Genomic DNA, 13525 nt, shown 5'->3' with positions numbered 1-13525 from the left:
TAGCCAGTCAGCAACATCCATGCATCCATCCATTTTCTGTACCGCTTCTCCTCATACAGGTCGCGGGCGTGCTGGAGCCTATCCCAGCTATCTTAGGGCGGGAGGTGGGCACACCCTGAAGTGGTCGCCAGCCAATCACAGGGCACATATATATACAAACAACAGTTCGCACTCACATTCCCACCTACGGGCAATTTAGTTTTTTCAGTCAACCTGCCACGCATGTTTTTGGGATGTGGGAGGAAAGCGGAGAACCTGGAGAAACCCCACACAGGGAAGGGGAGAACATGCAAACTCCACACAGGCGGGGCCCGGATTTGAACCCCGGTCCTCAGAACTGTGAGGCAGATGTGCTAACCAGTCGGTCACTATGCCACCCAGTCAGCAACATATTGAGAAAAAAAACAAAAAAGAACTATGAACTCATTGATTTTTGCAATGGTAAACTTAGTTCAACATTTTGAATTATGAACTATGAACTGAACCAGTTTATTTTTGGAGCAGTGAACGGAACTTTGAACTAGTTTGCGTAGAAAAGGAACTTTCGCAACACTGGTCATTGCGCTCTTGGGAGTCATTTTGGTTGGCCGGCCAATCCTGGGACAATTCGCCAGTGTTCCCAGTTTCATCCATTTGGGGATAATGGTCCTGACCGTGGTCCGCCGGAAACCCTAAGCCTTGGAAATGGCTTTGTTAACTTCTCCAGATTGAGCAAGATTTCACTCTCTTGGTTTTTCATTTGTTCTTGAATTTCTTTGGCTGGTGGCATGACAGGTTTGGATTATTTTTCTTTCTTGAGGCCGGCTGGGCAGCTCCTGGGCCTCGTTTAGGAATTCCTTACAAAACAAAGTTTGGCTATCTGTGACAAATATACCCAAACATAGTAATGTTTAAATGTGTAATTCATTCTACAGCAAATGACCACACAGTTTGTGTGATGTCATGAAAATAATAAATGTTTGAAGAGCCAAAACCTTTTGTTTACTGTTATAGATAGGCCAGAGCTACTAAAACATCAGTTTTTCATTGCTGTATCCAGCACAACCACAGACGGTATGAAGATTACATTCAATCTAAAAATATGAATGTATCGGTTATCGGTATCGGCCATGAAAAGCAGAAAATGAACGGTATCGGTTGAACTTTTTCATATCGTGCAAGATTAGCTGGATTAGGGTTACGAGGGTTACTGGCCTCACTTGAGCCAATCGGAAAGATGATCCCCGACAGCAGTTTGATGGATTGTCACAAAATTGGTCGGACATGCCCATTAAGGGAGGCTGCACCAAAAGGTCTCAACGAGCTATGCCCGCAATTGAACAGGACGTTAGCCATTTTGGACGGCTATTTTGCCCACGCCGTCATGGCTGCTTTAAAATAGATTATTTTGGACTTGGAATATATTTCAATTACTAAATGACGTGTTGGTCTCAATGCAAACGTGCGTGCAAAGGTTTTGCATGTTGTTGTTTGCTTGTTTGCGCATCCATTGGCTCGTCTTTGAACTTTTGCTTTTCTTATCCGAGCGAGAGGACCCACAAGCACTTGGAGGAGAAGGTGTTTGAATTCCACAAAGCCATTTACTGACTAAAGTTTCACTCTGGAGTTTTTTAAATTATTTTTATTTTTTTTAAAGTACTAAGAAAATACCACTGTGTATATATATATCAAACATGCATCAAGAATAGTCTTAGACAACAGCAGCAATGTGAAAACAAAATAGCTTCAATAATTATAAGACTAAAATTACTATCCGTACAGAAAAAAAAACAGCTGTATACATGACCGGTTATAAAATATAGAAAGGTGTGAGGTGAAAAAAACTGAGTGAGAGAACTAGTAGACATTCCAACAGCTTCTTCCCTCTTGCGATCAACTTCTTGAACACCGAACCTACGATTCCATTGCAACATGCTGGCAATTGTTTGACTTGAGTTTGTTGTCCCATTTCTGTGGGGCCAATTCTACATGACTCGTGCACTCACTGTAGTCGTCTCGCCACGCTGCACTATTTGCATATCAATACTGGCCACTCATGCCAGAGTAGCATCTGCTCCATTGGCACACGGATTGAGGAGTATCTGCAACATTTGCACAATCGACATTGTCCCAGATGATCGCACTACTCGTCACTTTAAACCGCATACACTCCTTGAAGTCTCGGCACCCTTTGCACAAATGGTCATCGCGCCGGACTATTGCAATATCAGTCATTCCAACTGCTCTAAGTGCTAGAGTACTCTGCATCTTTTTGCACAATTGTCCAAAAAAGAAAATAAAAAAATGTACTGGCATTACCAGACAACTAACTAGCAACCCTTTATTGCTCAGTGACTGTTTTTACTCAATGTCTTCCTGTCTCCAAAGTGTTGTCGTACTAGAGCGGCTCCAATTACCGGAGACAAATTCCTTGTGTGTTTTTGGGACATACTTGGCAAATAAAGAGGATTCTGATTCTGAGAAAAAGGACAGAAAAATTCAACAAAAAAAACGCCAGGGACTTCCGTCAGCAAAACTTGCCGTCGCACAATGTCAAATTTGAAGCCGTGCTGTCTTCGAACGTAAGCTTCATTTCATCTCACCTTGACCCCATGACCTTTTCCTCAAAGGTTATTTGAGATTTGACTTTCTGAAGTGGCCCGAGAGCAGGGGTGTGAAACATACGGCCCGCAGGCTGGTTTTGGGGGTTTATGCTGAACCGCAGGATGAATTTGAAAGTGTAAAAATACATTTGGAGTTGGAGAGAATTATTATGCTCATGTAAAAGTGGGTGGGTGTGAAAATAATTTCTAGACCTTCATAAATGGATTTAATTGTAATATTTTTCAGTTCCAAATACCTGTGACTTAACGTTTTGTGCCTTTAAATACAATCATTCTGATCAGGTATTATGAACACATGTAGATGATAACCTGAAGCAAATCGTTAAAAGATATGAGGTTCATTTTCGACATCATCAAAAAATGACAAATATGAAGATTTCCTCATGTACTTGCGTAGTTTTGCGTTCAAACTTATAATGCATGCAATGACTTTGTTTTGTTTCGGCAACGTGTCAGCCACAGTGTTCTCTATATTTACACTATATAGTCGTGCAAGAATTGTAAGACACGTGTTTTGTGTGTGATGTAGTCATATGACCACCAGGAGGCGCTCCTGTATCCATTTGAGGTATTTGTTGACACGCGTGTAGACGCCGTACACCCGACGACTGCCGCACTCCTCGGGCCCCGCCCACGACACCAGGCCGAGCGCCGCCCACTGCCGGCTGACGGGGTCCTGGGCCACAAAGGCGCCCCCGCTGTCGCCCAGGCAGGTGTCGCGCCCGCCCTCATAGAAACCAGCGCAGAACATGTTGTCGCTAATGTTGTAGCCCCCCGCGCGGGCCGCGTAGCTGGCACGGCACTCGTCCTGCGGTACCACCGGCAGGCGGACAAACTGCAGCAGGTTGGAGGTCACGTCGGGGTGCGACACGCCCCACCCGGCGACCACGCCCAGAGAGTGGGGCAGTGGGGTGGGCGCGTCGCCCTGTGGGACGCAGAGGTGGGGGGGAAGTCACAATCAGAAACAGAATCATCTTTATTTGCCAAGTATGTCCAAAAAACACACAAAGAATATATATATATATATATATACATATAAACATATATATACATATATATATATATATATATATATATATACATACATACATATATATAAATAAAATTTAACAATAGTATCGTTAATGTTTTTTTCTGCCACTGATATAATGATAGTAAGCATAAAAAAAAAAAAGAATTGTACACCTTACAAATTCAGCCCTGGTAATCAGGTATATGGGCACAACTGTGTAATGTTCTCTCATTTACTAAATAAAAGTAGGGCTGCATTTCACAATAAGAGCAAGTCAATGGAAAGAAAACTTATATAAGCGGCATTCCCACATTACCGGTCACCTTTCATTGCTCCGTGACTTTCCGTGCATTGTTTTTATGTCTCCAAAATATTTTCTGTCAAATGGGTGTCTGTTGTTGTACTTGAGCGGTTCAAACTACCGAAGACAAATTCTTTCTGTTTTTGACAAATAAAGATGATTCTGATTCTGAATAGTGCTTAACTTCAGAAAAATAAAAAAAATAAAAAAAAAGGTTTGAATTTCCCCCCCTCTCGTCAAGGTGCTAAATCTTGACACAACAATGAAGTCTCAAACAAATGTACATATTTTGATTTAACAAATCTTAACTGAACCGTTTTAGAGGTTATGTTTATTCAAAACCTTTGTTTTGGTTCATAATGGCCTTTCACATATTATATGCACTTTTAAAAAGTGAGAAGAAGAATCCAAAATGGCTACCTGTTCCATTTTAAACACCATTTGTTCCAAATCTTCTCTTCCTTTGCTGCTCATTTTCTGATCTCGCTCTGTCTTTCACTCAATTTACACGCTCTCGCTCTCCTTGTCTCTGTCTGGTCTGTACACAGTCAATTATTTCAGTGATTACCGCCTGCGATGCAGATTTGATTGGCTGTAAAGTGTGGGGGAACGCGCATGTGATTGGTCGGTACGGTTCATCACTACCGTAAATCCTGAAATATGTTTCGCCGCTTAAAATAGAAGCACCCCGTATGACTTGAATCATAGCCTTTTTTTTTTTTGGTTGGGTCCGTTTGGGACTGCTATATACACACACACACACACACCCCCGCCGCCCACCACCCAACCAACCAACCCCACCCCGGCTGAGGGGTCACATGACCCCCACTACTTCCCGCACCTGCGGCGGCAGGCAGACGGGACGGACGGCGTCGTTCAGCTCCACCCTGACGCTCAGCTTCACCAGGGCGACATCGTTGTCGAAATCGCTGGGCCGGAAGTCGGGATGGATGAGCACCTGGGAGACGGCCAGGCCCGCCGACGCCTGCTTGTCGCGCACGTCCACCACGCCCGCCAACACCTTGCAGATAGCGCAGCGTCATGTCACCACCCAAATCCCCTCGAGTACACACATTACCCTACTTACATTTGATTTTATATATATATATATATATATATATAGTTTTACCTGCCATTCGCAGGGCACGTATAAACAAACAACCATTCGCACTCACACCTACGGGCAATTTAGCATCTTCAATTAACCTACCATGCATGTTTTGGGGATGCGGGAGGAACCCGGAGGACCCGGAATAAAGCCGACAAACTCCGCACAGGCGAGGCCGGATTTGTACCCGGGTCCTCAGAACTGTGAGGCAGATGTGCTAACCAGTCGCCCACCGTGCCGCCTACATTTAAACTTAGTAAGATTCAAACACCAAAATGTTCATCCAAATTTTATTATTTGATAGCTTAATGCCAGAACGCCAAATACGGTTTCATGGAAATTAGCATGAATGTTGTGTTCTTCTAAATCTTCAAGTAACTGCTGGTATATGATTACTGTAACATCAATGAAAAATTCCGTGAGCCCAGCTACGACATTTCACATTGTACAGTATGTTAGCCTTAAGCTAGTGGACTATTCGTTGGTCAATATCAAATGTTTTGGTTTTAAATTTTGCTCTTGAACTACACAATCTTGTCCAATGTTCTCTTTTGATTTGTGGAGACAAGTCTGCGTTGCCTCTTATTTTGCCACCCACGCCCCCCGTGCAGTGCCACGCCCATCCCGTTTTGTTCACGGTGGCCGGAAACATGATTGGAATAAGTAGATTTAGGGTGTTGCCTGTCATAAAGTCTGTCTGCGTGGCATCACCTTAACGTGTTCGGGGGCCACGGGGACCACCCGGCCGTCGCGGCGGCGGGACCGCAGGACGTGGGCGGCGGTCAGGACCCACGTGTCCGACAGCAGGGCGCCCGACCCGAACCGGCGCTCCGCAGGAACGCGGCTCAAATCCTCCACGCTCAGAAGAACCTGCCAGGGGAAGTTTCCGGGCTCGGCCGCGCGACCGCCGACGATGCGCTTCACCTGGACGGCCAGAGGACGGGACGGACGGCCACACGCTAGCGGGGGACAGTGAACGAGGCGACGTGACAACATTCCAACGTGACAGCGTAACAACAATGACAACGTGACAAAACGCAACCGTGACAGCCTGAGCTAATTCTAGGCAGGCAGAAATGTTATGAGGGCATCATGTAACAGCATATTTACATACATAACTTTATTATTACATTTTTCTTGCTGATAAGCTTGTTTTTCTTCTTCCAAAGCAATTAGAAGCAGCGAGCCCTGGATATTTCTAACCTGTGGGACTGTACGTTTTTTGTAGATACAGACAGTTGTTGTCATATTCCAATATTCTTTGATACGCCCTCACCATTCCGTGAGCGTGGCCTGCTAATTCCAACAAGACCAGCAATAAGATGCCTCCCTGTTTGCTGTGGTTGACAAGCTCACAACCCCCCCCCCCCCCCCCCCCAAATCAGATACCTCCAGAACTTCTAACAGCAAATAAATGCAATGAATTGGCTCATTTTATTTAAAAAAAATCTTAAATCCATCAGTTTAAAAATCAGCCGAGGTGTAGAGGGGGGCCGGTTTAGTGGCCTCAGTATTGCATCTTTGCTTTTTGCAGATGATGTGGTTCTGTTGGCTTCACCATTGACATTCTAAACACACCGAGTACGAATGCAATTGTGTTTACCGTGTTCAGGGTGTATTTGTCGGTGGCGCTCTTCGCAGACGTAGCGGGCGGCAGCGCCAAATCGGCTTCCATTGTCATGGTTGCCAAGCTCAACTTCGGCTCCGCCCACCACCGCCGGACACCCGCAATCCACCCCTGTGATGACATCACACGCAGAGGCGGAGCTTCACTTGACAGTGAGTGAAGACCCAAGAATTGAAAACAAAGCAATCGCACCAGCCAAAAGAAAAGTTTTTCCGAATTAGCCATTTATTGGCCATAAGCACAAGAAACCATCCAGACGGTGAGTTGATTTCAATGTGACGCCGCACACCTTTAGCAACCACATTTGTTCGTAGATTTGTGGAGGCACAAAGCATGAGTCAATTAGTTGGTTTTGTATCAAACCAATGTCCACAAAATTGACAGAAGAAGTGTCAAGGAAATGCAAGAGTTATTTACATTAGCGCCGTGGACATGGAGATTATTATTAACTTCAGAGTGATGTTACATTGAATACAAGAGCTTGAGGGGAGGTCTTCTGGTCACTCGTGAGCGGAGATAAATTTGTTATTTTATTATTACATTTGAACACGTTTCTAAATCCACTTGAACATTGAAGATAAATACTAATAGCATTGGTCCTGTCAAAAACGCAAACATAAATGATAGAACAGCGCTACCCGTGGCAAGATATTGTTGTGGTAGATCTCAGCTTACATTCTGTGGGAAAAAAGTGACCTTGGCCTCACTTACGACATCATCACGTTAACATCAACGGGGCCTGGTCTCCGTGGAAACAGAGGGCTTTCAACAACATGGCAATGACTCCGCTGATTGGCTGCAGCTTGACTTTAGGGAAGCGAAGGATTGATTGCAAGTCTTTGACAGAGAAGAAGTGACGGATCCATTTCAACTCTTACTTTGACAGACAGGAAGTGTGGCGTTCCAGGTGCCGTCTTGCTGACAGCGCAGCTCAAACTCGCCGTCCACACGCTCGCCATCCTGTGCCAAACAAAAACGATTTATTAGCTAGCACGAATGCTACTTCCTGTTATGCCAATGATCATAGCACCATGGTCAGGCTGACCGTGAACAATTTTTATGGGTTTTTATTCCATGTTGTGATGTAATGTGGCGGCACGGTGAATGACTGGTTAGCACAGCTGCCTCGGTTCTGAGGACCGGGGTTCACATCCCGGCCTTGCCTGTGTGAAGTTTGCATGTACTCCCTGTGCCTGTGTGGGTTTTCTCCGGACACTCCGGTTTCCTCCCAAATCCCCAAAACACGCGTGGTAGGCTGATTGAAGACTCTAAATTGCCCACAGGTGTGAATGGTTTGCTTTTTCTGTGCCCTGCGATTGGCTGGCGAACTGCTCAGGGTGTACCCCGCCTCTCGCCCGAAGATAGCTGGGATAGGCTCCAGCACGCCCGTGACCCTTGTGAGGATAAGTGGTATAAAAAATGGATGGCTGGATGGCTGGATGGATGGATGTAATGTGTCAAGTGCTAATGCTAATGCTAATGCAAACCCAACATCAGAGGTTGGCCCTCCAGTGGACGGTAACGAGAGAGATGCTATCGAAGCTAACCTGTCTAGCGTGTACTTTAAGCTGAAAGGAAAGAGGAAGTGACATCACCTTGATGAGCGCGAAGCCCGGCCAGCACGAAACGCGGACGCGGTCTCCGGACGAGTACTCGGACCGTAGCGGTGTCACCGTGGCGTTAGCTGCAGGCGAGAACACTGACTTACTGTCTCTGCAAAATAAAAGCGACAGAGGAATCGGCAAAAATCGAAGTTTGTCAGCTGAACTCTTGTTGCTTGTTGAAGGCGTTTCAAGTCCATCTTCGCTTCTAAATCTTAGCTGTGGAGTTTCCCCAAAGATTGTCTCAAAACAATCGTTAGGCAAAACGGGTTTTTGCCAGCCACACCGGGAACAACGACAAAAACAACAACAACTACGGTATGTGACCTCAGCCACCACAAACATAAATTGTACAAGTTCATCACTCAACCTACCAAACCAACCAATTACGTGACCACAACGGCAGAGAGTGAGGGAGCAACAGACAGCGTGTGTGTGTGTGTGTGTGTGTGTCTAACCAACCCTCTGCGGTGTATGTGATCCTCCACCCGATGTTTTCTCCTGTGTCGTCGCTGTGAAACAAGATGGCGACGGTGTTGGTGTCCGTCTGGATGTCGCCGGGTGATTGGCGACCGCAAAACGGGCCAAACTCGCCGGCGGCCGCTCGGATCTGAAACGCACGCGCACACTCACTCGCTCTGCTCTGGACACGTGCGTGTGCGTCCGTACCTTGACGTAGTCGTACGGGCACGTGACTTCCGGGTGATCCTCCACATCAAAGGTGTGGTCGAAGTGGAGGCGGAGTTTGAGTCCTGGCGCCACCCGAATGAAGTACGAGCACTCAGAACTCTTGGGGTACGACGACGGGAAGTTCACGCTGCTCACGGAACCGATGCGCTCGGAAAACACCAGGCCGCTGCACTCCACTGCAAACACACGCACACACACAATTGTCACATTCCCACGCCCACACAAAGATTATACACCTCATCAATCAAACACTGCGAGTGTGACATGAAAGATGCAGTACATGTAAATATTTACCAGCAGTCGGCCTTCACTATCAGTCACACAGAGGTTACACGCACACACAAACATAGTTGTTGTATCTCTTGTGTAGCTTAAAGGTTTCAAAGGTTGTGAACATGTTTGAATAATCTGGCGCTGGTCCTAATTGTGAGCAATTTTGTTTGGACCAACAAGTGTGCCTTCGTCACGCATTCAGTGGCGGGAAAAAGCCTTCAGTGTGTGCGTGTGTGTCAGACCTGCGCACGTGCGCTTGTCGCGGTGCAGCAAGTAACCATGGCGACAGGAGCAGTAGAAGCCGCCCACGTAGTTGTGGCACAGGTGGTCGCAGGCGTCCCGCCCGTCCACGCCCTCCGCGCACTCGTCCACGTCTCGGGTCACAGAAATCACACAAGTCACAAATCGCCAAAGAAATCGTCAATCGTCCATCGCGCCTTCTCAACCGGTATCGCGGGTGCGCCGCGGCCGATCCCGGGCGACTGTGGCCCGGGTGCGGTCACCAGCCAGTCATGTACGGACGACGAGGAATCGGTCGCCGGTCCATCGCCCAGAGCGGATCTTGGACATCCGGTCAGCCCCGAGCGTGAAAATGTTTCAAGTCTAACCCTAAAAACGATTCTTTGTTCTCATTGAGCATTTGAGACCTTTTCCATTTCTGAAAATGATCTCTTTGCACTGGATTGTTTTGTTTGTTTTTGTCATTTTAGTGAGCTGTGTATTCATTTTCTGTACCTTGTTTGTACAGCAAATGCTTTGAATCCTGTAAAGCACGTTGAGTTCGCCTGTGTATGAAATGCGCTGCAGAAATAAATTGGCCTCACAGCACCTGTGGCAAGGGAAACCCAGATCCCGTTTTCGGCTATCGGCAATGCATTACGCGCCGGGTCAAAGATTGGTCACGCAGCGCCGCGAGAAGCGCACCATACGGACGTTCTTCCGCTCGCAGATACGAAAAGGTAGACCCGACACGGCCATTTTTGGGAGGTCGAAGTCGTCAGCGCTTTCCACTCGTGTGGACCGACAATGCCAGCGTCCAATTACGACAAGGGAACCGTGAGTCCCTTTTACATGAAAAATATATTGAAATATATTCTTTTTTGCTTTTTTAACGATGTTGTGTATTGATAGCATACGGTTTGACGTTCACAAAACAGTAACCCTCGTGAGAATTGATTTGAGGTATGAGCAAGTTACGACTTCATTTCAGCGTCAACCCCACCAACATGGCCGCCACGTCGGTTAGCCGGCCGGCTACAGCGCGACGGCATACCTGCCCGTTCATATCTTTCGCTTTTGCGCTTCTGTGAGCAGACCTGCGGCAAATCGAAAAAGAGTCACATGAGTTGACGGAAATTTTGGACGCAGACGAATTGTTCGTAAAAGCGTAAAGACAAACAATGGAATAATCGCCAGTTAATGGGACAAACGCCCATTCACACCTGTGGACAATTTGTTCATTGAAGCTCACATGCTAACACGCGTTTGGAAGGCGGGAGGGAGGCAAAAGCCACTCGAGGACGAGTTGAGATTCCAACGCGTGCTAACCGCCGGCCCGTCGCGCGAGCGGATGGACGCACCTGCCGCGCTGTAGTGAGCTCGGAAGCCCGAGAAGTTTTCCTGGTTCGAGAAGTCGGACGAGAAGACGACGCTCAGAACGTTTCCGGGGGAAGCGAGCGGCGCCGGGCCCGGAACCTTCTCCGGGTCCGAAGCGTCGCCGCCGCAGAACACGCCCAGAGGGGAAGCCCCGCCCCCGGCCTCCACCTGCACACAAGCGCGTGACATTGCACGTCAACGATTGCCGTACGCGTGTGCCTATGTCTGCTTGCGTACATGTTTGTGTATTTGTTCACGTGCGTGTGCGCAAGGGTGTCTATCCGTGTGAGTGTGCTTCACATGTGAGCGTACTGAGCATTTTTGTGTACGTGTGCGGGCATCTCACCCTGACGTAGTCGTACTGGCACGAGTCGGAAGGTTCCAGGTCAAAATGGCTGAAGTGGAGTCGCACACGGAAGCCGTGGGGAACGCGGATTTCCCAGCGACGTCGCGTGTCGTCGGGATAGCTCGCCGGGAAGTCGGGCGACTGGAAGCTTCCGAAGGGTTCGGTCAGCGACGCCGCGCGTGAGGCCTCCGCCGCACCCAGCAGCACGCACACGCACACCAACAAAGGCCTGCGTGCACGCACGCGCAAAATCATCGATAATCAATAAGCACCAATAACAATTCAGCGGATGAGTAAAAATCTTCTCGACGTTTTGACTCGTCAGTCGAACGATCGGTGAGTCCAAAGCCTTGGAAGTCTTCTTGCAGTTCAACGAGCTCGCAGCGGGATTTGCTCATGGGTTCCGTCCCACAAAGTTGCGCACTCACGCCTGTTTCCCACAAGTTGCAAATCAGGGAACAAATGTAATCCAACCTAATTGACACGCACATTACAGCTCAGTCAAGCTCACCCAAAACATTTCGAGCCAAACTGAGAACGTTTGACAAAGCCAAACTGGACACGCCCTCCCCACACGTACATTTATTTTCATGTATTTCTTCTTCAAATGTTTTATTGTCATTGTATATACCGTCAATGCATGATGAATTTTTATTTTTTTGCTCCTAGTGAGGAGAAGCGGTAAAGAAAATGGATGGATGTGTTCTTCTCCAGATGCATAATGAGGTGAAATTGACTTTATAAAACCTGTCGGGTTTCGTGACCTCAGCCGCACAATCTTCCTTTCATTTTGGCCATGTCGTTCTTATGTGCAAATAAAACAATACATCACTCAAACAAGGACTCCAGGCAGTCATCTGACGCTGCAAGTTAATGAAGACAGACGACCACGGCAATTCATCAGACGGTCACTTCAAGCCAGCAATCAATCCATCAACGGCGTAATCAATAAATACGAAATGAGTCAAAGTGGGGTCGTGACGGAAGCTCGATCAAACTTCGTCAATCACTCAGTTGCGCAATCACTCCATCATTCAATAGCGTCAATCCATCAATCGGCGAGTCGAGGTTTGACGGCGACAATCATCAGCGAATCGAACTTTTACCCAAATCACCATGACGACAGTCCAACAACAAATCAATCGATAAGCAATCAACCCATCAATGAATAAAGACAAGCTGACCTCATCCTGCTGCGTCTTGCATCCACAGAGTTCGGCGCGCGTGCGTGCGTGCGTGCGTGTGTGTGTGCGTGTGCTCGCGCTGGAATGTTGACGTCACGGGGCAGCGCGGACCGGTCGCCATAGAGACCGGGCGGAGGGGCGTCCACACGAGCGTCTTTCGGACGCCTGCGCACAACCGGACGAGTTGGTGTCGGACCCTCCCACGCACGGAGAGACTCCAGATCTGAGAGGAATGACGTCACCAGCTTGAAATTGTCCAAATCCTAAATATTCTCAGATTCCTCCAATAATGTAATTTCTTCTCCACTGATGAATGCCGCTCGAAACGCACTCAAGAACTCGGGAGGCTCCCATCTGCCCTCGAAAACAAAACGGAGACAACGAACAACTCAAAGCCAAAGACATCAAACTGAAAAGACGTGACTCTTGAGGCCTTTCACACTGCACTTGGCAAAGCGGCTGACTCTCATTCATTGTGTGTGTGCTGAGGGGGCGTCGTCATGGAAAAGGTTTGCTGCTATTTTGTCACACACTAATCATCTCCTAAACTCAAAGCACCTGCCCGGGTTTCCCCAGGTGTCATGAAATTGCTTCAGTTGGGTTCCATAGGGGAAGACTGCAGACTTGACAAGTGGCCAGAAGACCATCATTGATAGCCTCCATAGGATGGGGAAGCCACGAACGTTCAGAGCTAAGGAGGCTGCTGTTCACAGAGTGCTGTGTCCAAGCATATCGATGGAAGGACAAAATGTGGCGGGAAAAGAGATGACCGTGGGCTTCGGCGGATTATCAAACAGAGAAGATGAAGAATCTAGCAGAGATCCAGAAAGAGCGCAATGAGTCGGGAGTCACGGCTTCAAAAACGCATCCGGGAGACGGGCCACAACTGTCGGGTTCCTCGGGTCGAGCCGCTTCCGAGTCTGAGCCGACGTAGAAAGCGTCTCCACCGGGCCGAGGAGAAGACGGACCGGACGCTCGGCCGGCGGTCCGAGGTCCTCTTTTCCGATCAAAGTAAAGTGCGCCTTTCATTCGGGAATCAAGGTCCGAGGGTTTGGAGGAAGACGGGTGAAGAACAGATCCCAAGCTGCTTGAGCTCCAGTGTGAAATATCCAGTCAATGGTTAAGATCATCACCTGCCACCGTAGGGGACCTCGGTTCAAGACCCCGACTGGACCATCCGCCGA

At 47.9% G+C, this 13525-nt stretch overlaps 1 protein-coding gene across 1 annotated transcript; it reads right to left on the bottom strand.

The window, feature by feature from the left end:
- Positions 1-2795: 2795 nt before the first annotated feature.
- On the bottom strand, positions 2796-13102 carry masp1 (MBL associated serine protease 1). Its single transcript, XM_061782463.1, has 12 exons — positions 12342-13102; positions 11158-11386; positions 10796-10979; positions 9458-9589; positions 8922-9118; positions 8715-8862; positions 8247-8362; positions 7530-7611; positions 6628-6762; positions 5736-5983; positions 4758-4937; positions 2796-3528 (listed from the first exon to the last, which is right to left on the bottom strand). The coding sequence occupies exons 1-12, from the start codon at positions 12344-12346 to the stop codon at positions 3133-3135; spliced, it is 2052 nt and encodes a 683-aa protein (XP_061638447.1). The 5' UTR covers positions 12347-13102; the 3' UTR covers positions 2796-3132.
- Between the last annotated feature and the right edge of the window lie 423 nt (positions 13103-13525).

The sequence above is a fragment of the Phyllopteryx taeniolatus genome, chromosome 8 (assembly GCF_024500385.1).
Source record: "Phyllopteryx taeniolatus isolate TA_2022b chromosome 8, UOR_Ptae_1.2, whole genome shotgun sequence".
Taxonomy (NCBI): Eukaryota; Metazoa; Chordata; class Actinopteri; order Syngnathiformes; family Syngnathidae; genus Phyllopteryx; species Phyllopteryx taeniolatus.
The sequence above is the reverse complement of the archived record's forward strand: the minus strand, read 5'-3'. Positions and strand labels throughout refer to the sequence as shown.